At 31.5% G+C, this 27487-nt stretch overlaps 3 protein-coding genes across 3 annotated transcripts; 1 reads left to right on the top strand and 2 right to left on the bottom strand.

Annotated features, from left to right (window-relative positions):
- Nucleotides 1-4096: 4096 nt before the first annotated feature.
- Nucleotides 4097-5770, top strand: LOC124849139 (UDP-glycosyltransferase 89A2-like). Its single transcript, XM_047327015.2, has one exon. The coding sequence runs from the start codon at nucleotides 4287-4289 to the stop codon at nucleotides 5670-5672; it is 1386 nt and encodes a 461-aa protein (XP_047182971.2). The 5' UTR covers nucleotides 4097-4286; the 3' UTR covers nucleotides 5673-5770.
- Nucleotides 5771-13572: 7802 nt separating this feature from the next.
- On the bottom strand, nucleotides 13573-16535 carry LOC124849136 (sugar transport protein 1-like). The gene is made up of 4 exons (XM_047327011.2): nucleotides 16208-16535; nucleotides 15589-15914; nucleotides 14595-15224; nucleotides 13573-14269 (listed from the first exon to the last, which is right to left on the bottom strand). The coding sequence occupies exons 1-4, from the start codon at nucleotides 16314-16316 to the stop codon at nucleotides 13811-13813; spliced, it is 1524 nt and encodes a 507-aa protein (XP_047182967.2). The 5' UTR covers nucleotides 16317-16535; the 3' UTR covers nucleotides 13573-13810.
- A 7492-nt stretch (nucleotides 16536-24027) lies between these two features.
- LOC124849138 (uncharacterized) lies at nucleotides 24028-25698 on the bottom strand. Its single transcript, XM_047327013.2, has 3 exons — nucleotides 25544-25698; nucleotides 24628-24659; nucleotides 24028-24367 (listed from the first exon to the last, which is right to left on the bottom strand). The coding sequence occupies exons 1-3, from the start codon at nucleotides 25629-25631 to the stop codon at nucleotides 24173-24175; spliced, it is 315 nt and encodes a 104-aa protein (XP_047182969.1). The 5' UTR covers nucleotides 25632-25698; the 3' UTR covers nucleotides 24028-24172.
- Between the last annotated feature and the right edge of the window lie 1789 nt (nucleotides 25699-27487).

Consider the following 27487-nt stretch of genomic DNA (forward strand, 5'->3'; position numbering starts at 1 on the left):
GTTGGTTGGTGAAATGTGAGTTTCAAGTTTTTGAAATGTTTGGGCTTCTTAGATTTTAAGAAATATCTAAGCCTGTAGCAAAACCCATGTATTAGGACTCCAAGTGTAAGTATAAGTCTCACCGTTGAGAAAATAAAACATCGTATAAGATTGAAGATCCAGTAATCCATTGTCTTGAGGTTTTAGTAAAGAGTAGTGTCAATTCTTTATATGATTAAACTTATTTCTTATTGTGTTTATATCTCTAAAGTGAATCTCCTCATTCTCCATAGACTCAATACCATGTAGCTTACTTCTCTTATGACAAATCTTGATACACATGTGATTAATTTATTGGCAAGTGTGATAAATAATATCACATATTATTGAATAACATCATAACCACTAACGCATTGTATCTCAAAGATATTAATATTTTCAAAAGGGTTTTCTTTGTTTACTCCAAATGATACCAAAGAGAGGTTAACTAGTTGAAAGGTAATGAGTCTCATAATCAAAAGACAGAGCAGTCACAGTAGTTGTGGAGTTTGTCTCAGAGCAATTCATTCTTAACTCTTACTCATAATAGGCCTTTTAAGTCTGATACATACTTGTTGCCAATAAAGACAGAGATATGTCATCCTTTTTCTAATTTTACTTAAAACAAATATAGGGTTCTTAAAACAAATTGGCGCAAGAGACGAAGCGACTGCGTTTGACATGTTGCTCGCTTGAATGGTTGGTAACCTTGGATCCTTGACCAGAATGTGTGTTGTACTAACTCGTTTTAGCAACATATCATTCACATTTTATCACGGCATTTTCAAGTAGTTTATATTTTGTCATTTGCGTGCCTTGAGTTATTTATGAATTAATTCAATATATTGTTAATACTTGAAGTTTCACATTCAGAATCTTGAGAATATACATTGCATATTATATATATATATATATATATATATATATATATATATATATATATATATATATAATTATAGTAAGTATTAAATAATTGTTTTATGTTAGTGGGTTTTCAAATTATCATTATTTATTTATTCAAATGAATTATGTTATATAATCAATGCATGTTTAGTTCTTAAATCACTTTATTTTTAATTAATATAATAAAACAAATTAAAACTGTATAACTAACATATTTTGATTTATTTATACTTTAGATTTAATTTATATTATTATTGTTATTATTATGAATAATATATGTAAAATATAGTTTTACAATAATATAAATAAAAATACTTATTATATAAATATTATACTGTGCAAATAAATATAAACTAAGTATTGATAGCGCACTTCTTTCTTGGTTCCTTATTTTTTTAAAATAATAATAATAGATGATAATAATAATAATAATTGTACTATTAGGCTGAGGAGGAAGATATCTCGATTTACATTTCAAAGACATCTTGGCTAACACTGTAGCATGAGATGAAATATTAAAAATGTTCACATAATCACATGATAAATCATAATAAAGTATGTTAAGAAACCCTTATGATAAACTTCTAAATTGTACGTCCAACAAAAAAGACTTACAAAGATTATATATAGTTATTTTATAGTTATTGTTTACTAGGTACGTAAGTGAAATCATTTATTATATTTTCATTAATAATACATCTCTAATATAAGCATCAAAGTGTCTTTGTAAGCTCTCTCACAGAGAACATCAAGATATATCGAAAAAAGACTTATCAACATAGTTGGTAGAAGATATCTCGACCAGAAGAATAAAGGCAAGTGTACACATGTGCTTCTAGGTATTTCGGTCTAGAAAGAACATTTGATACCCATCGTGAGACTGAGTTGTTTCTTTTAAACATTGTGTCCACTCGAAACAGGATGAATAACGGACATGAACTACCATGATGGCTTATCCTCCCTTAGCCATGTGCCTGGACTCTCTCTTTTTAAAAATATTATTTTTGGAATTTAAAAATACAGGAAAAAAATGCGAAAGATAAAAAAAAACTGAACATGCAATCCAATAAAACGGGACCACGACCCAATAATTGAGTTGAACTACCACTTGACAACAAAGTTGATCTTTTGTTGTCAAACTCTTTGTTGCCAATTGGAATTGAGAGTTGCTTCCTCCACCATGAAACAGAGCTTCCTACACCTCTCTAATTTTTTTATTCCAAAATTATCCTATTTACTTTTAACATTTATCCTTTTTTACTTTTATGTCAAAACCCTAATTACCTTACACTTCCCTCTCATTTTCACTAACAGACAATCGCAGCCCCACCCCGTCCACTCTCACTTTTTCTCTTTCTCTCCATATTTGTTTCTTCCCCTACCATTCTCCATTTTCCATTTCAAATTCCTTCCCTTTCTTCTCCATTTTGGTGCCTTGGTGGTGTGTTGGTGGTGCGGTATTCGTAGGGAGCGTCGTTCATGTTGTGGTGGTTCGCTCTTTTCGTTTGGTCTATGACAGGTTGGGTTTCTTTCCCATGCTTTGTATGAATGATAGATAGTTTCATTTTAATGTATTTGAATTTATATTTTGTGTGTTGTGGTATGTGATGTTTTGTGTCTGTGCTTGCGTTTTGTGTTTGTGCAAAGGAAGAAGATAATTGCGAACAACTCAACGGATATAGGACATACGTTTGGCCTTCAACAGATGTGGATATTCGTCGATCGATATTCATATTCGTTCAAGGCCAAATGGATGTGCCATATCCATTGAGCCGTTCACGATTTTTTCTATTTTTTTAGTTTATTAATTAATTTTTTAAAATTAATTTATAGATAGTATTTAAATTAAATGTTTTAATTGATTTAGTTCTGAATTGTTTTATTCTTAATTAATTGTGTAATTTGTAATTAATTATGTAATTACAGTTAATTAATTTTTTGTTTTATTTTAATTAATTGTGTAAATTTTTTTATTTAATTTATTTATAGTTATTGAATTATTATTTATTTGATTATTTAGTTGTGTTTTTATTTAATTTTTTAATAACAATAAACTAATATAATAAAACAAAAGTTAAAATATGGTAACCCTTCAATGGATGTGAAAATCCGTCAACGGATATCAACATCCATTGAAGGGAAAACGGATATCAACGTATGTTTCCCCTTCAACGGATGTTGATATCCGTTGAAGGATTTTCACATTCGTTGAAGAGTTACTCTCTTCTTTTCGCATCTGAAACGAACCTCCTTTACTGCTGATACCACCATCATTGCACCTTCAAGCACCATCACCAAAAACGAGTTCTGCTACCACTGGATTAGTTCCTTGCACCACCACTAATCTTTGCAACCTCCCACCAAACACAACAAACTTAGAGAGACACACTCACAATACCACCACACTCACGACACAACGAAACACGTAGAAGGTAAGAAGAAAATGAGAGCTGATTTTCGTATGGGAATGGTGACTGTGTGGAGGTGCATTCATATATGGAACCATTAATATTTTATTAATAAATCGGTGGATGTTGGTAAAAATTAATTCAAATAATTAAATATGACTGAAGGAGAAAAAAAATAAAAAAGCATAAGAAGTAGAATGTGGTGGTGTAAGGAGCAACTCGACGTCTGGGATAATAATCGGACTCTTGCCATGCTCACGTATTTTTTTTGGGTTTAATCCGACCAGTCTTTGAGCAATAAAAAAAAGATTCAATTTGTAAGAAATAAAATTGTATGTTGTGTTCGATGAAAACGAATTCCGTTTATTTGTACATTTCTTGTAGAATTCATGTGCACGGGACATGACTTCCGCTGGTGAAGTTGTGCTCTCATACAATACTTAGCTAAATTTCATAATAATTTTCAAATTTATTCAAAAGAAAATTCCCCTTGCATCAAATTATGCTCTCCAAGGATGAGTTCTAGGAGCCATTCATTTTATTAGTGTATGAAAATTCAGTTAAAAATAATTTAAAGGTAAAATATTTTATAAAAAATACATAGTAAAAAGGAAACAAAATTAAACTAGAATTTTTATATATAATACATAATAATTTCAAGCTATTATAACTTAAAGGATAAAATATTCTCAATAATATATTATTTAAATTTGATTCATAATTAATTTATAAGAATTTCCAAGATAAATATACTTTATGATATGAAATAAAAGTTGTGCTTGAAGAGACATGGGTCAAGTCAACAAGTGAATAAGAGGGGCTTGGCGTCCACATTAAAAAGAAAGACCACTAATAGATTTTTCCTGAATTATTTAGAAGTAGGTGAAGTAAAAAAGCTTTATCCCCCGTTACTCTTCTTCCACACATCTTCTCCTTCCAGTCTTGAAATCTAAGATCATGTCGAAACCTCACATCCTTGTATTTCCATACCCAGCGCAGGGTCATATTCTTGCACTCCTCGACCTCACTCATCACCTGGCCCTCGCAGGCATAACAATCACCATCGTTATCACTCCCAAAAACCTTCCCATTCTCAACCCTCTCCTATCTTCCCATCCAAACAACATCCAAACCCTCGTCCTCCCATTCCCGCCGCACCCCGAAATCCCCGCCGGTGCAGAACACATTCGTGAGGTTGGCAACACCGGAAACTACCCCTTCATCAATGCCCTCTCCAAACTCCAACCCCAAATAATCCACTGGTTCACCACACACCCAAAGCCCCCTGCTGCCCTCATCCACGATTTCTTCCTCGGCTGGACTCACCAACTCGCCGCCCAACTCAACATCCCCAGGATCGCGTTTTACGGCGTCGCTGCCTTCTTCACCACCGTCTTCAGGCGCTGCTGGCACAATCCAAACATACTGACTAATAATAGCGACATTCTCTTTCATGGAATTCCCGGACAGCCGTCGTTTAAGCGGGGCCACCTTCCTTCAGTGTTCCTCCGCTACAGGGAATCAGAGCCGGACTCTGAGTTCGTTAAGGAGAGTTTTCTTTCCAACGATGGTGCATGGGCCTGCGTCTTCAACACGTTCCGCAGGCTGGAGAGTCCCTATTTGGACCACATCCGGGCCGAGCTCGGCCATTCGCGGGTCTACGCGGTTGGGCCCCTGGGCTCTAACCGGTCCGAAAATTCAAGCACGGGATCCGAGGTTCTAAATTGGCTCGATGCGTTTGAGGAAGAGGGTTCGGTGCTGTACGTGTGTTTCGGGAGTCAGAAGTTGTTAAAGAAGAAACAAATGGAAGCGTTAGCGATGGGGTTGGAGAGATCCCAAACGCGATTCGTTTGGGTTGCACCGACGCCAAACAAGGAACAACTGGAACAGGGTTACGGGTTGGTTCCGGATGGATTTGTCGATCGGGTTTCGGGTCGAGGAATGGTGGTTACGGGTTGGGCCCCACAGGTGGCGATACTGAGGCACCGGGTTGTGGGGGGATTTGTGAGCCACTGCGGGTGGAACTCGGTAATGGAGGCGATGGTGAGTGGGGTTGTTATTATGGGGTGGCCGATGGAGGCGGATCAGTTTTTGAACGCGGGGCTGTTGGTGGAGGAAATAGGGGTGGCGGTTCGAGTGTGTGAGGGGGCGGATTCTGTGCCCGATCCAAATGAGTTGGGTCGGGTTGTGAAGAGGGTTATGAGTGGGGAGAGTCCTGAAAAGCGAAGAGCGAAGTTAATGAGAGAGGAAAGTGTTAGGGCTGTGAGTGAAGGTGGGGATTCTTCCATGGAAGTGGATCAGCTCGTTCAAGCGCTGCTACAGCTTGGGGAAAACAAATTGTAATGTGTTACACGAGTGACTGAAAACATTTAAACAGCTTTTGTAGTTTAAGAAATTGAATAAGAAGAATGCATATGCCGTGCTTTAATTTTGGAGTTCAATTATCCAGCAATTTAATATTCTAGCTTCTTCTCGTTACCAGTTCAAGTTTTATAAAATTGTTTTGAAGAATAATATTGTTTAAAACAGATGAATTACATAATTTGTTCTTACTGGGCTTGCTTTTGCATATGCTCGTGCCAAGTTTCTATTCCTATAATAGTTTTGTTGGTCATATTGGATATGACAAGAAAAATCTATCTTCAGAAAATTTCCTGAAGTTTAAAAATTTATGTATGTATAAAAAAGTACGAGAATAGGAATTTGTGTATTAATAAGAGAGTAACATAGTTAAAACTAGATAAATATTTCTTGGAATATATTTTTTATTGTAGAAAATTTTCTGATTTGTTTACGTATAAGAGAGTAGAAGATACTTAAAAAGTGAGTAGATACTTTTTAGAATACATATTTTATTGTAGAAAATATTATGATATCCAAGTAGAAATGTACCAATGTATAAGAGAGCATGAGATAGTTAAGAAGTGAATAAATGTTTCTTTGAATACATCTTTTATAGTCATAATATATGACTGTTGTACCAAATTGTTATGAAGTAATGATAAATATACTAATACAAAAATGATTTTTGATGTTCGTTACTTTTGAATTTTGATTTAAGTGAAATCTTTGATTTACGAAAACTTGTATAGGGAGTTACAACATGAGCCATGACTAAGAGAATGGAGGAAGAAGAAAGACTTCAAAGAACTCTTCTTTCCTCGAAGATAGTGTATTAATTTGTCTTTTCATTTTCTTAGCATTTTAAAAATGTAAATAAGTCTTTTCTTTAGGCCTTATATTTGGGTTAAGCTTACATTTTATTTAGGAGTGTATTTTGTCTATTTTTATTGAAAAGTCTCTGATTTAATCAATTATGTAAATCACTTAATGGATTAAAACAAACAACATCCTACGAAGAGTGTAGTTTTCTAATTTAATTGATTATGCAAGTGCCATAATCGATTAAAATAGACAACTTTCTGCAGAAATTGCAGTTTTGACTTTCCAATGTAACTCTTGAGTGATTAGGGAAGCTAAGTGATTTTTTGGACTACCTTAGGCCTCAAGTAATATTAAAACATTGCTTGTGGGTCTAGGCATCTTCTAAAGGTGTATGCATTTGAAACTAACTAAGAACATTTTTTATTTAATTATTTAGTTTCAAAGGTACATGTAATAGTCACTCTTAAGGAAAGATCTAGAGCTTTTCTATTTTAGATTCATTATCTCTTTCTTTCTTCTTTCTTAAGAGTTGGGTCCACTCTCCCCGTCTATAAATAGGAGAGCTTAAGCATTATAAATTCAACTTGGAAATAATAGAGAAATTATGCCAAGTTTGCATTTCTCTCTTTTTGTAAGTTCACTAGGATAATCGTCTTATCGACTTTTGCCAAACATTTTCCTTGAGGATTGACCTAATCTTCTTCAAGACACACATTTAAACCACTCTCCAAACACATTCTCATTCATTATTTCAAGCTTCTTGATGGGAGGTCACACCCCATACAAATTTGATGTGCAATAAAAATGCAGTATAGATTAGGAAGTGAGTCCTAGGTCGTCTCTCGAGGACCAAATGTGGTTCGAGACTTAGGTCAAACATGCAGTGGGGGGGGGGGGGTTGAAAGTGTTTTTGAATGCAATTGGACTTGAACTTAAAGCATGAAATTAAATATAACTAAACAGAATTGAAAGCATTAAATTAAATTTGGAAAACATGAAGACCGTACGGTTCTTCACAAGGCCGAACAGTTCTATTAACAAGGCTGATCGGCTCTAACAACAAGCGTGTTGGAGACCGATCGGTATTAAAGCAGTAAAATGGAAATGCAGACTAAAGTCGAATGGTAAAAGTAAAATTGAACAACACAAATAAAACCCGAACAGTCATAAAGATGGACCGAACGGTAAACATAAGCAAGGACGAAAGAGTCGTTCGGTCATGACAGACCTAATGGTAGCAATGAAAAACCGAACAATATGCAGTAAAGGCAGAAATAGTAAATGTGCAGAATTGAAATGTGAACATAATTAAATGCAACTGAATTGGAAAACGAGCATAAAAGCAACATAACATCCAGAAACGAAAATCACACCAGAACATAAACCAAAAGAGGAAAATGGAACGAGAACATTAAACAGAAACGTGAATGTAAGTGCTGAAACGAAAAAGGAATAGTAAAAACTGGATTGCAGTAGTGAACAACAAAGAGGATGAAGATGAACAGTAAAATGCAGAAAATGTAGCACAACTATTGAAAACGAGAATGGACCGTAAAATTAAACGAACTGCAACGATTTCAATTCTTAAATTGCAAAGTAAACAAGATTCAATACATGAGAATGGAAATGAAAGCAAAACCTAACCTCCCCAAAGGGGTGGAAGAAGAAGACGCTCCCCAAGAATAGAAATTAAGTGGCGGCTGGGAGCTTAATGAAATATGCTTTTAGGGTTTTATACAACCCAAAAGACCAAAAGGCCCTTCTAATGGGCTTGTCCTACAAAATAACCTACAATTGGGCCCAAAGTCCTAAGGTTTGACCCAATGACTTTCTAAAATGAAATTAACTACACTATTGATGTAGGCATCCTCTTGAAGTCCTAGAATGTGCTTCCAACACTACTTTCTCAGGTTACTGCATCTGACCGTTCGGTCATTAAGGGCTCAGGCTGTTTGGTGCAAGGATTAACAGATATTGTTTGGTTCAACAGTTGAGCTCGGCTTACACCGACCATTCGTATATGCTTCCACAGATCGTTCAGTGTAGGCGTTTACAGGCCGCTCAACATATGCATTCTCATGCAATGAACGTTTTGCCGCTCGGTGAAACAGTGCTCCGCAGGTTAGCTCACTGGTGTGCGGTGCAGACTTCAACAAACCGTTTGGTTCAGGGAAACTCATGCACTAAGGCTATGTCGTACGGTTCAATCAGTTGAGCTCGGGTTCCACAGACCGTTCGACCAATCCTTCAGCAGACCGTTCGGTACAAGTATTCTCATGCACTAAGTCTTTGTCGTTCGGTTCTGTGATGCTTGGTCATTTGGTGCAGGCTCTAGCTGACCGTTCGGTAGTGACATGGGCAGACCGTTCAATTTTGTAGTGCTCGGCCATTCAATGGAGCTTCTTAGCAGTTGTTTGGTCAATCTTTGACAGGCCGTTCGGTTAGGCCTTTGATAGACCGTTCGGTCAAGAGCAATACGTTCAAACCTTTTTTCAACCTTTCAAACAATGAGTTTCCTGCAAATAGTAATTGAAATAATTAAGCCCAAATAATTCAAATTAATGAAAATAAGAATTATTCTTGAAATTAAGCCCAAATAGTAAAAATGAGACAATAATGGAGAATTAAGCACAATTCATTAATACAATTGGGTGAAAAAAGCTAAGTGAATAGTAGAAAATAATGACTCATCACTCCTACATCCAAATGCATCATATCCATGGAGTCTCCTTCAACTTTGTGAAGTGAGTTTCCATCATTTGGCACCAAAGCTTGTTCCTTCATATGGGTCTTGTACCATCTTTTGGGTCATGTTCCATCATTGGTGTCAATTTTGTAGTTCAGTGACGAGTTTCGTGGTCCATTTCCATCATTTGGTTTTTGAGCAAGCTATTTTCCCTCATTTGGTATCAGTAGCAAATGTTGCATCCTTTGTGGATCAAGAACATGACTTTCATTCATGGTTCAAGATATAAGTGTCCTTTATCTAAGTCTGTTTTGTTTCATGATTTCCTTACATGTCCATACGTGTTTGTGTTGAGTAATATATGTGTTTCATTTTGTCCTTAAAATAATGAGAATGAAATTGGAAATAAAATTAATTGGGCTTAAAAAGGAAATAATGGAGTTACAAGAGTAATTGAATTAATAAATGATTTGGCTTTTGTCTTGATGTTGAGTGATATATTTTGTGACATATTGTTTGAGTGGAATTCATAAGGGGTCCATATTAGACTCACATGGGATATGGATGAAACTTTATATGTTAAATGATGAAAAAAGGGTGTAGATAGTATTTAGTTTTCCTACAGATTGTTGTTTGGTTGACTTTATATGAATGTGAAACTTAAAACCAATAGGTGAAGATGCATAGATAAGTTACGAATTTTAATACCTTAAGGGTGAAGTTGAGGTCTTGTTAATGGTATACACTTGAAGAGAAGGACGTGCATATCCTATAACTATAAATCTTGAGTTTGGACTATCTATCGTGTGATACAAGATAAGAGTTCTCTTTGGCCTTGTGTGCTAAAAGAGAGTGATGTTCGAGTGTTGTACCTTCTTTGTATGCGAGGAAAGATATTTTGCCTAATCTCCGACTCGTTGTTAAGTATAGTACTCGGTGCACGATGTGTCGACATTTTTACTCGTAAGTCCTTGCGGAACAAGGAAACAAGTCCTTTGGCCATGAGGACGGGACGACTCGAACGAACCTGTATGGAAAAGCTATAGGTGGTATGGTACAAGCCTGTATGGGGAAGCTACAAGTGATATGGTTCGATTCTGTGTGGGGAGGCTACAAATGTTATGTTAGGTACAGGAGATAGACCAAGGTCCTTCATGATGAGGTTTGGGATTCGTGATGATGATGTGTTTGGAGACGGTGTTGATAAGGATAACATTGATAGTATCGTTATGATATGATTGATAAGGATGTTGGCAATGATCATGGTTTATAAATGTTTATGTTAGTAAAGATAACACTTAAATGACGATTTGTTATTAAGTTGTGCTTACTTGCTGTGTATATATTATGGTTATTGGTTATGTTAATGGTAGTTTACCCATATTTTTTTGTGTTTGTCTTGCGATGATCGTATGACATTGGTTATACGGGAGCAGGGGATGTTGCAAATGCTCCAGATGCATGATAGAGACGTGAGAGTAGACAACATTCATGGTTTATCTAAAGTTTTGTGCTTTAAATTTTAGAAAAATTGTAACTAGGTTTACTTTATTTCGTGGTTTATTTTATTAATTCAATATTATATAACTGGATTTTCACAATAATATTATGATTTTAAGAATTTTAAATTTTACTCTAAAATTATTCGAGTTAATATTAGGCCAATATTTTAAAAGAAGAGTTGAATAAATTTTAGTAACAAACATGAATTATTATTTCTAAGTTTAAATAAATTACATCCTCTTAAAAGTCATCAAATAACTTAATAACCTTAAGAGATGGTAAAACTTCCTATGTTTGAATTTTACAAGAAGAAATAATATAAGGAATTCTTGACACAAGTAAGAGATATTTCTAAAATCAGTTTAATATTAAACCAATATTTTAAAAGAAGCGTTAAATAAATTTTAGTGACAAACATGAATTAATATTTTATAAGTTTGAATAAATTATACTTTTTTTTAACATTGAGATATGATTCACTTATTTGTTTTACTTTATTAAGACATAAAAAATTCACTCATGATTGATGACAAGAAAAAAATACAATTTTGTTTATTGATATACAAATAAATTAACTTACATGTTTATACAATCAAATCCATTCCAACCAAACAATTTAGTATGTTTCTAGATGCATAGAAAACTTAAGGCAACAAATACACACATATCTTTAGACACAAAGAGCATACAACTCATAAGAAGCATTAAACACAAGCTCTTAAAACCATATGAGTCTCAAGAAGCTCAAAATGTTAGTGTCAAGACTAGGGCAACCATGTAGTTAGAAGATGCATTCAAAAGCTATACACATTACTGGTTAGGATTATAGGGTTGGGAGTTACTCCTTCACACTTTATGTTATCTTACTATGTTCTAATGGTAGCTCTTCTTGCAATGTTTTTTCTATTCTTTGCATTTTCAAAGTCCAAACTGAGCGGATGTGTATCTGTCAAAGGTACTCTGACACTCAAGTTAGTTAATTACATCATTCGATTATTACAGTTAAATCTTAAATGTCTAATAAATGCAATCACCTACGTTCTTACCTTTCTTTTGTATTTATAGGTTTTAAAATGAGCTTTTGATTAGAATTGACTCAATTGCGACCCAATGACTCATAAATATGCTTTATTTTGTTAATCATATTGAGCTTGTGTTTCTACCTGTAATCAGTTTATGACCGAACGGTCGTCTGTAGGAATGAGACTAAACGATCAACATTGCTTTTAAGGTTCCAAAAAAACATTTTGTTGAGGGTTGACTGACCGATCATGTGCCGAGCATGTTGACCGGACGATTTATATGATAAAATTACAATATTTTTTTCTTAGTCAGCACTAAACTTGTCCCTGAGTATATAATTGTTGCTTAAACGTAAAAAAAGGCAATATTATAGGTCACGATTAATAAAGCGTTAATGTTTAGGTCTCGTTTTTTTTAAGTGTTGCTTTAAAAATATGAGTAAACTATCTAAAATAAGTGTTGTCAAAATTAAAACAATGTGGGCTAAATGAATAACTTCAAATTAAGTAGTGAAAGCACCAAATGGATGGGTTACATAGCATAAACATAATATGAGGATTGTTTCACCCTACATCTCCAAATATTTCATCCTATATTTTTTTATCGGATTTCGAAATTCGATAAATGATTTTTTCTTTATTGGATTTTAAAATCCGATGAAGAATTTTTCTTTCATCATATTTTGAAATCTGATAAAGAAAATGAAAAATCCTACATAAAATTTCGAAATTCGATAAAGAAAAAAATTCTTTATAAAATTTTGAAATTCGATAAAGTATAAAAAGTGGGGTATATGATTTTTTGAATTGCAAAAGATAATTTGGAATTTTCAAAAATTTTGGAGATGTAATGATAAATTATTAGACATGCGGAATGAAATAGCCTAATATGAGATCTCATATGTGGATCTCTTGGAAAAAACTAATGCATGGGGAAATAAAGGACTATTGAACTTCAAGGGCTTGATCATTGCTCTTTGAGTGTTACTTCCTGCACCTCCCCACTTTTCTTTCTACACCCTCACATTCTAAAAATATCCTTCTTTAACAAATTTCGAAATTCGTTGAAGCATTCAAAAAATTCTTCAACAAATATCGAAATTTGTTTTAAAAAAAAATTTTAACGGATGTCAAAATTCGTTGAAAAAAAAATTCTTCAACAGATTTTGAAATTCGTTGAAGAATTTTCCGAAAACTTCAACAGACTTTGAAATTCGTTGAAGGCTTAGAAAATCCTTCAACGAATCTCAAAATTTTTTGAAAGAATTTATTTTTAATGAATTTTGAAATTTGTTGAAGAAAAAAAAAGGAGGTGTAAGTTTTTTTAAAATATAGGAACAATTTTGAAATTTTAAAAAAATGTGGGATATGTCGAATGATCTCTTGAGCTTGATCAAATAAGGGGCTTCAATTCTTTTTCTAATAAGATTTCAAAAGGGTAAAGAGTATTTTAAAAGTTAAGGGTCCAGGAAGACAAAATGGGTGCAGGAAAGTATTAAATTTTAAGTATTTAAAAAATAAACTTATAAAAAAAAATTCGATGAGTCTAAATAAATAAAATGTATGTATAATTAAATTTTAAATGATGTTCAAATAATTACTATTTATGTCAAATTCAATAATTTTGGATTGAATACTATAATGTCCATATCCTTTCAATATTCCCTATTAAAATATTTGTATTAATGACGTCAAGGTATCGATTAAAATATCATTAGGGATTTTTATTTCCCACGTATATGTGGGTACAGAAATTTTTTGTCATACATGGTTATTGGCAAGTTAGTGAGATTGATGCTGAATCAGAATCACTGAACCAGTGACACGCTAATAGCGTACAAATGACAGTCCATCCAAACCCTGAAGCTTCCACATAAAACCAGATTTCACACGCCATTTGAACTTTCACTATGACATGTAACTTGATTATAGTTCTACGTCTAATGAAGGAGATGACCAATTGTTAAATTCCTTTGCAATATACAAGGTGGAAACTCCATCTTAAATATTATCATGTACAATGAAGCATCATAAGAAAAGGACAAGAAATCGAGTTAACACTGACTTGCATAAATAAAAGACCAAGACCAACAAAGAACAAATATTCAACATTTGGAGTTCGCCTTGTCGTTTTGGATCGTGCTGTCTGACTCCAAAAATTTGCTCCAGATGGGGTGTTTCTGCCAAATCGTACTCATTTCCTCGAGTGGGATACCCTTTGTCTCTGGAAATAACTTGTAGATGAATATGGTCATGATCACCACAAAGAACCCGAAGAAGATGAACAAACCGAATTTCATGTGACACAGCATTAATGTGAAGAATTGGGCTATGAAGAAAGTGCTAATCATGTTGACAGCAACTGTGATGCTCTGTGCAGCAGGTCTAATTTCAAGAGGAAAGATTTCACTTGGTACCAACCAGCCTAGAGGACCCCATGACCAAGCATAACCTGAAACATAGACGCATATGATCCCCACAACCACAATTGCATACCACTTTGGCAATGTTCCTGGGTTTCCATGTGTTCCAAATGCAACCGCAATTGCAATTGTCATGACGATCTGTGGTCAAAACATACTAATTAAAAACTAACCAAATCAATGAAATGAAAAATGTTTAGTTTGGGTGAGTGTTTAACAGATACATTTTTAATGAAATTGATAATTTCTAAGTGAAAAGATTTATGTTTTGATGTTTTTCTTCTAAAATCAAGTTAGTAAAAAAAGTTATTCAAGACAAACTATTAAAATTGCTATAACTCAAAATTAATCAACCTTAGATCAAACATGCGAACATATATCTTAAATTAGGTTAAGCTAGCATCCTAGTTGAGTTTGAAACATGTAATGTAAATCCAAAATTTCACTTTGAGTTTGAAACAGGTACCTGGCAAAGCAACATTTGAACACCACCTTCAAGGAAAAGGGTGCGTCTTCCAAATTTGTCTACCACAAGAATTGAAACCAAAGTTGAAACAGGTTTAAAGCTACCAATGATCACTGCAGACATAAGAGAAGCAGTGCTTCCAAAACCAATTGTTCTGAACAAAATAGGAGCATAGAATGTGATCACATTCAGGCCGGTGAACTGTTGGAAGAAGGGAATGCATATGGCAAACACAAGCTGTGGTCTATACTTTCTCTCCATCAAGGTTCTCCAAGGATGTTTCACACTTTGTGAGGCTTCACTAGCAGCAAGTATGTCCTTGAATTCTGCATCAATTTCTGTTGTACCGCGAATTTTCACAAGCTCCCTTTTGGCCTCTTCAAGACAGCCACGTTCCACAAGGGAGTTTGGTGAATCAGGAAGGCAAAATGAGCCTATAACAAAAATGATAGCTGGAACTGCACCAAGCCCTAAGCTTAGGCGCCATCCCTGACCATTCATTATCTTAGCAAAGTAGTAGTTGAACAAATTTGCCACAAATATGCCTATAGTGATTGACAACTGGAAGCACATATTTAGAGCTCCACGGTACTTAAAAGGGGCCATCTCTGATACATAGATTGGAACTGACTGAAAATACAAATGATTATTGGTTAGCAAGAAAGAAGTATAATCAAAGCCAATAAGAAAACATACATCAAGAGTAATTAGAAAACATACAGCAAGAGTCTTTTGTAAACCAATAAGAAATTATTATTTTATGATAATTTTATAATAAGCATCTTAAAAGTCATCAATTGGCAGTGACAGAGCAAACCAACCCAGTATTATTTCCAATTGATGGATTACTGTACTTTCATGTGTAAAGGGATTTTGGGTTTTTACTCTCAACCAATCAAATTTTAACATAATTGTCTTAAAATTTACTCCTAGCATGATCTCCTGTGAAATCATTTTACAAGCATAAAATTAAATTTGAAAGAAAAGGGTATACCTGATTGGCACATCCAATGCCAAAACCAAGCAGCAACCTGCCAAAAATAAGCATCCAAATGTTCACAGCAAATCCATTAAGTAATGCACCTGCCACGAAGAATATTCCACCCGTAATCATAGTTGAACGCCTACCGAACATTCTGGTTATGAAGGATGCCCCAAGACCCGCTATAAGGGCACTCACATAAAGGGAAGATGTGAACAGTGTCAGTATCTGACTGTTGAACTTGCAGTACTGATTTGAAGAAGGCTTCAGATTCGACTCTTTTTCATATACAGATGGGAAGAATTTCATCAGGAAAGAATCCATGGAGGTCACTCCACCTTTGAAACAAACACAACAAAAATCCCACATCACGAATTTTATCAATCACAAAATATGCATCAGCTATGTTGTTTTCAATATTGAAACAGAACACGACGGTTAATACTCTTCAATAGTAAATATCATCAACATTAAGTTAAAAACTCTCTCGATCACACACCAATCTCAGGATAATAATGCATTGAAATCCCAGATATGAAACCTCATTTCAGATTGAAACAGGGACAAAATGGGTAATCAAAATTTGCATCAAAGGAAGAATTTTTAAACGAATGTGAAGTACAGGATTTACCTGAAACGCCATGGTCATAACCAAAAATCAAGCCACCAGTAGCCGCCATGATGCAAGTGAGAACCACCCTAAGGGTGAGCTTGCCTGGATATTTGATTGGAACATCCATGATATTTTGCTGAGTAACTTCGTTAGCTATAAGTTTGGGAGAAGTGAAGAATACATTAGCATTACAGAGAGGAGATCAAAGTAGAGAACAAAAACTATTCATATAATTTTGTTTGAGTTTTCTCTCCCTCCAGTGATTCTACCACTATAAATGGAAAGTAGACACAGCAAGCAGTTGTAAGGTAAAATCATCACTCATATTCACTCGCACCAGAGAACAACAGAAAATTATTCAATACCAACATTTATCAATTCTTTGGATAAAGGTGCAGGTTAAAAAGAGGAAATTACAAACATATTTTAATTTAATTTTAATAAAATTAGGTATGAATTAAAATTCAAAGATTAATTAATCAATTCACAAAATTAAAAACAATATTGAAATTCATTTATTAATAACATTCCATAAAAGTGCATAGATTTAAAAAATTATTAAATGTCATATATAATTTTATATTTTTATATAACTTTAATTTACCTTTTTAATATTTATTTATAAGAAAGAAAAACATTATTAATATAAAACTACATCAATAATATAAACATTAACGTTTTTTTTTATATATATATAATTACAAATACTAAAATGTTTTTATCAGAACTATTTTTCATAATAATTTTATGATTTTTCTTCTGTTTAGATTAATAAAATATTGAAGTGGACTTTTATCAAGAAGGATGGTGTTAGAAAGGTATAATCCATTAAGACTTTAGGCATATACATAATTAATTATACACCTCATTTTGTATTTACCTAATGTACGTTTTTATGGAGTACAATAAATTATGGAATCTAATAAATTTTCAATAATAACAGTCACATCAAAACTTTCAAATTTCAAATTAAATTCAAATATATTCACATTAAATTAGCAATAAAAAATGATTCATAGTTGCAACAGACAGGAAATGAAAATAATTCAAAAATAAAAAAGAGTCGTTATCATAATTTATGTAGAAAAATCAATGAAACATGTTCTAATAGATAATGTTTATCATAGGACAACACAAAACATCTTGTAGATAAAAAGAAGCTGACCTGTGGTTTTGTAATTCTCTCTTCTTTCTCTTAATTCTTGTTCTTTTTTCTCTGTCATTTCTTTCTTCTGCTTCTCCCTTTTATACACAAGAGAAGAAACTACTACAATAGAGATTAACTGTGCATAGGTGGATTTGTTACAACAGGAAAGTGACAAGATCTTACCAGCCAAAAAAATTAGGAAGAATTAGGGAAGAGTGGGTAGTTTATTTATCTGGAAAAGGTTAAAGTTAAATAAATAGTTATGGACAAATCGATAATACAATTATTTTACTTTAAAAATAGTAAAATTTAAGTAAACTATTATAGGATAAAATAATTATTTTAGTTTTAAAAAATTATTTAAAGAATAAATCTTAAAAACATAGACACATTAATACAGATAAATCTAGTATAGATTTATAGAACAAAATAAATTAAAAAAAATTATTTAACATTTCTTAAAATAAAATACATTTTTATATGAAAAAGATTCTTTTTTTAATATTTAAATATAATTTAAATTTTACTAATTTGACTGGGAAGTTGTTTTTAATGATGTTGTAATTTGACTGTGTTGACGATGTGTCGTTGATGAGCATAATTTAAAAGTCTTTTATGATTTTGACAATTTTAATTAATATAATTGTTGTTTAATCACGTACAGTAGACCTTCTTGTTTTTTCTGTGTGTTGGATTATATTGAGTGTCTAACATTCTAAATTCAGTATCCGTGAACCATCTTCTTAACGAAATTAAAACTTTTACATAAAAACAAGTAGAGTAACAAAAACCTAAAACACAGAAACAAGAAATTAAAAAAGTAAATTGAAAACAAGTGGTGTTATGGATGAAATGGACATACTTGGGACATGGAACATGAAACATCAAAGAGATTCTACTTTATACGCTACGTACTAATCCTATAGTCTCCTAAAAATATATTAAACATACTTTTAGTCTCTAATCTTAATATAAAATTAGAATTTATCATTAATTTAAAATTTTGATATATTTTAATTTTTAAATTGAAATAAACATAATTTCTTAATTCATACTTTCTACTTGTTAAATACTGTTTGAAATTTATGTTTAAGTTAAAATATGTTAATGATATAAAGAGTTTAAACCTTAATTTAAAACATCAATCAAAACGTTAAAAAGTTTTATAAAATTAAATTAAATATTTATTTTTATAATTTAAGAATCATTGTATCAAATTTTCATACAGAATTTCAATTTTATATTCAAATAATTTGAGACTCAAAATATATTCAATTAAAAATATAATTGTAAGTTCTGTATATTTTTCTCTTTAGTCTGAAATATAACATTTTTCTTTTTTAAAGAGGGTTAAAACATTTTCTGCATAAAACATTATCAAAACCACTCAAAAGACTAAAAGTAATACATTTTAAAATTAGAGAAACTATAAAACAGACAAAAAAATATATAGAAAACTAAAATTGAACTTGGAAAAATTCAAAGGGTATAAAGAAATTACCGTGGATAATCACAAAATCTACAAAAAATTATCTTTCAGAAATTGTAGTATTGTGGTAATCGGAAACTCTAGATAGACACCAATTAAAATATAAAGAATGAAACAAGTGTTGGAATGTTGGAGTGCGATTGTGTGAAGTGTGAACAGATGACTAAATTGGTGACCGCTTCAATGTCAGAAAGGGATGCTTGTGCTGTGTAATCAATCTCTTTCTTGCTTCTTTCATTGGGTATTGGAAGCAATTTAAAGCTTATGGCCAAATCCAAAATCATTATACTATGAATAAATTGTAGAGGGTTATGGAAATCATTATCATAAAATCATGGTGGTTTGAAATGAATGAAAGAAAGAAAAGATAAGTGTTTTTTTCTTTTCCAATGTAGTTGATGTAATTTGTTAGCAATAATATATAATACTTTGAAATAGTTTTAGTTTTTAACATTCAATTCATTTAACACACGTTAAGAAACTTATTTTTATTGAATTTTTAGATTATCGAAATATATAATTTAAAATTAAAAAATATCTTTTAACACACTTAAATTTTTTATATTTATTTAATATTTTTTTTTAGAAATACAAAAATGTATACTTTTATAATTATTTTATTCTTATACTTTGTGTGAAATAAATATAAAATTATGGTATAGTATTATTAGTTTATACAATTTTAAAATTTGATAATATCATATGCATCAAATGAATGTATTTATGTGTTTAAGGTACCGCTACTTGTGAATAATACCAGGTTCTTCTATCTAACTTTCTCTCTCCCTGTATATATTTAATAGAAAAACTTTATGTGATTTTTTTAATAGAAAGAGAATTTTTGAACCTACTTGAACTTTATTAGGTCAATTTGATAAGAAGAGAATTGCATTTCTAACACTAATAGATTGCTTAATAATTAGTCAAATAAGCACCGAGTTTCGTAAGTCACGGGCGAGGATTGGGTATATATATTCACCTATATTTGACTTTTCTTACATGATTATATTCACGGGTTATATATTTATAATAATTTTTTTAACAACCCACTTTGGCTAATCTTAACATTATACTAGCATTAGAAAATTACTTCAAATTGATTTTTATTTTGTAATTCATTTTTCATGAAAAATTTGTTTTATAGCTAAAAGCTTTAGCTAATGTGAAAAGAAACTCTTTTTTCAACCATAAAATTGAAATAGGAACACGACCGCAAAAGTTCAGCTTTTAATGAGTGTGTTTAGTGTGATGTTTAGTTTTATATTCACATTTTGGTGTGAAAAATAGAAAGTGTTCTAAAAGGACTTTAGTTTGACGTAAATTAAAACTACGTTTAGTTTTATTTGACTCAACAGTAAACATGACACTAAAATAAATTTAATTAAATTCTTTTAATTATTTGTTCAAGTATTTATACCTTTCCCACTTATAATAAATTAATAACGAAGATGATAGATTATTACAATATATATTATTACAAACTTAAAAAGTATTCTATAAAGATTTCAATTCCTCAAATGTCTTCAATATTCGTTCTTCAAAAAGTGCTTGTCTGTCACAAGGTGAATGAAGGTTATGTTTACAGAAGATATTCTAATGCTCAATTTAGCTTCAACATCAATAGAGTATTAATTGTAATTAATGAGAATGTAATTTATTTATCATCAATTTTCTTCTTCAATTCTTAGGAATTAGCTCACTGTTAAGATTATCACACTTTCTTCCATCAACTTGTCTTTTAAAGTTCTTCACATCTTCTTTTGTGGAAAACAATAATTTCAACCTAGAAATTATAGGCAAATACCACATTATCTTAGCAGGTGGACCATCATTGTCTTCATCATCATTATTTCCATCAACATTCTTTTTAAACCACAATAAACCACCTGTTGGACACACTTTCAGTGAAGCATACTCGACACAATCATTAGGGCATGCATGTATCTTTAGGTATTCCAAACCCACTCAATATAAAATTTTCTTCGTCTCGTAATTACAGATAGGTACTGTGTTATTTTTAGAAAGTATCTCCTTCAACAATTCACAGAATTCTATGCAACTTTTATCAGTCCATCCATTATTTGCTTTTAAACAATTTCAATGTTATTGATAGTCATGCAAATTTGGAGCATCCTGGATACTACTCTTCCTCTGAATCGTTCTTAAGAGAATCATATAAATGAACTCTTCTAAAATTTGCTTCACCAACATCACATACCATGTTCTCTAAATGATCATTCATCCATTCATTCACATAATATATTCCTCATGACGTTGTAGGATTGTCTAGTACTTCTCCATGCCAAGAATAGATTATGTAATTTCTCATTATACCATAGATGAATAGATGATCACACATGTTGCACAAGTCCTAACATATTTGATTAAGACAACGAATATAAGGACAAAAATATAGAGTTTGTGTGTTCTTCAACATATTGCAAGAACTTATAAACTCCCTTTTCATACTCTTCACTGACGTGACATTCATTCATTTAGCTTTGATCCATACTATGTCCGTAACAAACTCCATTTGTTTGAAATTCTTAATTCTCACAAGGTTAGGCCTCTACCTATTCAAAAAATATTTTTCATAATTACTAACACATACAAAGAAGTTATAACATGATAAATTTGATAAAATTTTGACAGCATTTTGCATTGGCCTTTGAAATATACGAACTGAAAGTGATCACGGATTACCACAATCAAATATGCCTTTAAAGAACAATACAAATTGATCTCAAAACGATTTTTTTATCAAATTTATCCACGAACTCCAACGTACATGTTATAGCAAATTATGAAAAATATTTTTTTTTCAAACTATCTGATAGATAATTTGAGATTTAATACAAACAAATAAAAGTTTAATAATTCGTGTTAAATTTTAAACAGAAACTAAGTTTCACCCAATATTTAATTAAAATTTATAAAATCACACTAGACAAAATATAACCAATGCCAGATACAACAAACAAGTTTCCCATGGGCAATATATATCAAAAGAACGAAAGTGCAACAACCAATTTATAAACAAATCGTTAAGACTGATCTATACCGACTAAATTTTATCGACAGATATATATCTATCGGTAAATTTTCATTATCGACGGATTTATCGACGAATTTTGAGGTTTTTTTTAATGACGGAAAAATTTGTCAATAATGCATAGTTAGTTACCAGCGAAAACATCTGTCAGTAATGCGTAAGTCAGTTATCAACGAAAAAATTCATCAATAAATCCATTAGTGTATGTCACTTATCGACGAAACAATCCATCGATAAAATTCGTTAGTAATGAAATGACAAAATAGCAGAAATTTTCCTGCTCATTTTTTATTTATCGACGACATTTTTGGATGGAAGAATCCGTCGATAAGTGAAATATGCGTTACCGATAGAAGGATCTGTTAGTAAAATCCGTTAGTAATGCCTACTTCACTTATCGACGAAAAATTTGTCGATAAAAAGAGTGGAAATTTTCCTGTCCATTTTTTCCCTCTGTCCACAAGAAGCATTATTTATTTCGCCCTCTTTCTTGCAAGTTTCATTTTCGCTGCATGTCCTCAGGTCATGGTAGCTTTGACGTACTTCCATCTTCGTTTAGCCAAGTCGTCGTCTCCATCCTCACCGACGTCATTGAGGTCTTTGACTTCATCTTTTTCTTCTCTACAACCACTCCCAACACCGTCCAATGCCTTTTTTCTTCTCCTTTCACACTTCAGTCGCTGCTGCCACTGTGCAACGCTGCTTTTGTTCTTCCCTTTTCACTCTTCAAGCACTGCCACCACCGTGCAACACCACTTTTATCCATGTAACGATTCTTGAAAAAAAGGCTTCAAGATGAAAGAAAGAAGAAGAAGGATTGGTAAAAATGCTTTTGTCCACTATAATGACCAAAGCCAACGTTTTTCCTCACCGTGTAAAGATTCTAGATTGGTAAATGTGAAAGAAAAAAGGAGAGGGAGAGGGAAAGCGGAGAAGAAGATGAACTAAATCGGGATATTTATTGACGAATTTTTTTTCGTCGATAATTACCGACAAATTTTTTCTTCGATAATTACCGACGAAATAAAGAATTCGTCATAAAATTTACCGACAGATTTTTTACTGTCGGTAAGTCGTTGATAATTTTGTTTTATCGGTGAATTTTATGCATTATCGATAGATTTTTACCATCGGTAATATCAATTTTTCACGTAGTATGGTTTAATTAAAATGCCAAAAGTCACACTAGACAAAATATAACCAATGCAAAATACAACATACAAGTTTCCTAAGGGTAATATATATATATATATAATATCGAAAGTGCAACAGCCAATTTGTTAACAAAGTTCATTGTACACATCAAAAATAAAAACAAAATTAACCTTCAAGGTGGCTGCCAGAATAAAGTGTTGTCGCTAGTGAGGGAAAAAGAAAAACACGTCAATGCTTCAAAGATGGTCTATGCACGGAACTAATCAGTCAAAACTAATAAAAGTTATATCTAAATTCTTCAATAAACGTGTATTTGTGTTAAATGAAAAAATATTTCCTTTTGTTTTGGGCAATTGTTCATCACATATATATAACTTATGGTTTTTTCGCATCATTTCTTAGACTATGAATCTAAATTTGTCTCTTCTCATAAACATTAAACTAGAGAACGTTGTTTTTCAAAAAAGTTCTTCAATATTTCTATACACACAGATTAACGTACTTATATCTAACGTATCCTCGCGTACTATTCAAATAATTATAGAAGCACAAAAAAAATTGCAGAAAATAAATTAAAATAATCTTTTATAACGAAAAGTTGTAAAAATAAATTTAAAAGTTACTTTTCAATTTCCTTTTTACTTTTACCTTTCATTTTTTTCTTTATTTCATATTCTAAAATCTAAAATCATACTATTTAAAAGATTATAATTTACTAGTAATTCTGAAGTTTAAAACTTAAACAATTGTCAAAAACTAGCATTTAATGTTAGATTATTATTTTTTGACTATAATTTTAAATATTTTTATTACTTTAGTCTCATCAAAACTAAATTTACATGTATTTTCACAATCTCTTATTAAAAAATTTAATAAAATATATCATATTTCCATAGACAACTATATAACCTTAACAACAAAATTCTACTTTAAAGGAGAATGATATATATATCTGAGTTATTCGTCAATACTTCTTTAACTTAACTGGTTCATCATGTTTGTTTACAGTACATTGAGACCATAAGCAATTCTATAAGTTCATATATGTAGTAATTAAATTAAGAAATACCAAAGGATGATATATATAAAGAAATTAAAAAACAGCCAAATATCTTCCATTAAGAGGATGAACTTAAGAGTTCATTTGTTATTCTTAGGTGGATGGTGTGCTGGTCGATGATAATCAGCAGTAAAAGCCAAGGGACCTCCATTAACCTCATAAGGCAAACGTCTTCTACCATTTCTTTTTGCACATGCTTTGCTCAACTTCCCTTCATCAATTGTCGCGAAGCTTTTCACTGTAGTACTTTTCGTAACCCTAGTTGCAACACTTGCCTGTTAAATTCCAAATATATGGTACAAAATAAAGCTTTTTAGTCTGTGAAATGCTAAGTTATCCTTTATGAAATGGTTTTGCATTCCTAGACTAAACATTCATTTACTGCAGTTCCACTGCATGAGCCACATTTTCTTTTATAATTTAATAACATGTGACAAATATACTATCATATATAGACTTAAATAGTTTGGTTCAAATGCTGTCAAACATTCCCTTGTAATATATCATCCCATATTTCAAATGTTCATTCATTTACCTTTATATCCGGAATTTCATCAACTGCAGCACCTGCATTTTCCACCATGTTTTTGGTCAATACAATTCTGCCAACGATGTTAATTTTATCATCTATAGAAAGTAATTAAGGACTTGGTGGAAGGAGCTTCTCAATAAGAATTTTTATAATAAGAAGAATTTACTTTGGCATACATTAAAATTAATTTGTGTAAATTAAAAATAAAAAATTGAAGAAGTTAAATGCGAATTAAAGGCTTTTTTTATGAACTTCTAAGTGTTTTTTTAATAAAAGATTGATTTAGTACAATAAACATATTTCACTTTTAATATACTAAGAAAAAATATTACAATCTTACTACTAAATCTGTAGTTTTATCAATTTTATACGAATTAATTAATGATCAAGTTAATAGAACATAATTCAGTTTTTAGTAATTATCATGCGTGTAAATTGAAATAAACTAATCATTCTATATCAAATGAAGTTAAAACAAAACTACCATTTAAAATTATTGTATAAAAGTTGTAGTTTGCTTTTATTGTAGTGAAAACTAAATATATCCCAATACTTGTAAGACTATATATCCTAAAACGTTTTATTAAAAGAACATAAAAATAATAAAAAGAAATTTAACTTATTTATAAATAAATTAATCATAACTCAAGAAATTAATTTTACTTTCCTTTACTTCACTACAATTTTTTTCACTAAACTAAAAATGGAATATATTATGCCAATATTTACTATACGATTATTTGTCTTAACATATTTTATTAGCAAAATATAAAATAAAATAAAACTAAATTGACTTATTTATAAATACATTAATCATATCAAGAAATCAATTTCATTTTCCTTTTAGAAATCATTGTGAAGAAATTTGTGCCATAAATAACAAATAGAAACATATACATACACCAAATGAAAGAAATACCTTTAGGGTTCATCCGTGCAGTGGAGAACCAGGCAGCACAAAGAAACACAAACACAACACAAGCTGCAGTGTTCTTGATTAGCACCATCACAGTCTCTGATATAACTTGTATGAGTAGTCTTATTCCTTTGGGAAGGTAAAGTTTTACCTTAAAATGAAATTGCCTAAAAGAGAAATCAGTTCCAAAGGGTAAGTTTTCATTTATAGGAAGTGAAGGAAAACCCAAGTCAAAATTAACCAACAATTCCGTAATCCAATCAAATTTAAATTATTCATATACCTATAAAATCTGAGGGCAACTTTTAGAAGCTATCGTTGCAAAAACTAGTCCTTGAACGTTCAAACACTAGCTGTAATGTATATAGTATTTCAAATGCTTGGGAACTAAAACTATTTCTCAATCCCAACAATTACAACTTCAATGAATCCCCATTACAAGTATCGATCGATGTATATTTTTGTAGTCTTTATATTTGTTCTTTCTGTTGGTCTAGCAATAAAGAAATCATTAAATTTCGTTCTATCATTTCTAAAATTTATTTTTGTCATTATTTAATATTGATTTATGAGCATCTTGAAAATTAATGGAATATTTTTTGGGTGCCTAAATTGAAAAACTAATACCATATTTATAAAAATGGAAACACATTTAAGTATAAAAGGTTTGAGAATTTCTACGTGAATCTGTGGTCCAAAGAATGTAAAGAACAGTGGCATTAGAGTTTCAGACGTAGTGCCACCATTCTTGGGATAGGAGAGAGTTCACAAAGGGTTGACAACAAAGATGGTGTTACTCGTGATAACGTGGAATTGAAGCTTTCTGTGTTTTGCGTCTGTCTACCACCATGCATTCAACGAGAAAAGACTATGTGCTTTTAATTTCCCGAGGCAGGCACACTACGTTAAACAATGTGATTCACGAATATTAAAATTAAGTTACTAGATTTCCCATGTAATAGAACATGACCATTTTGCAGTTCAAGGTTATTGTGGACAAAACAAGTTATTTAGTACTAACTACCCCCATGTTTTATAAAAAGAAAATATAAATGAGAGCGAAAGAAGTCATTTTAAGAGTATTTATATTTCATAAAATTAAAATGGCTTGAAATCATTGCAATGTTTTTTAAAATTTTAGATACATTTATATTGTTAACATTTGAAAAGTAATTCGTAGGTATATAATCAGAAACAGTAAGAAAAGTATATAGACATTTGGTTATTACCAGATATTATTTTTATTTGTGCGCATTATAGTTTGTAATTTGTATTATATGATTATACGGTTAATTAAAATCATATGTTCTTCTATGTAAGAATTCGGTTAGTTGGGAAGCATGAACCAACCAAGAGGTCTCACCAGTCAGATCTTAAACATGATTTAGAATTAAAGATGATTATATTAAACCAAATCATGATTATTACATGTTGAGTCGTAATTAGGTGGGTGTTAATTCGAAATCCACTCCAAAATTTGTAAAAACAAGTTTAAGGTATTGTTGTAGGTTTACATAAGTTTAAGATATTGTTGTAGGTTTACATAAGTTTAAGGTATTGTTATAGGTTTACATAAGTTTAAGGTATTGTTGTAGGTTTACATTTAATACATATCTATTGCGAACTGTCGAATGTATATTGATTTTGACTAGAGTACCTTCTGTAGGTAGTCTTCAAGTTTTGTTAAACAACAAAAGTGAAGTGAATGACGAACGATGACTTATACAAAAATGTCATACGAGCGAAATAAGGAGAACAATTGACCTCAACCTCACAAATCGAAACATAAATCATTCTTGAAACGTAAAATAGATAACTATAACTATTCACGATTATCCTTTCAAAACCTGTAAAATAGATTTTATATATACAACAAAAATATGTTTACTTATTGTTACTTTTTAGAGATAAGATTAAAGAGTTATTCAAATATAATTATCTTATCGA

The sequence above is a fragment of the Vigna umbellata genome, chromosome 3 (genome assembly GCF_029865625.1).
Source record: "Vigna umbellata cultivar VRB3 chromosome 3, Vumbellata_1.0, whole genome shotgun sequence".
In the NCBI taxonomy this organism is placed as follows: Eukaryota; Viridiplantae; Streptophyta; class Magnoliopsida; order Fabales; family Fabaceae; genus Vigna; species Vigna umbellata.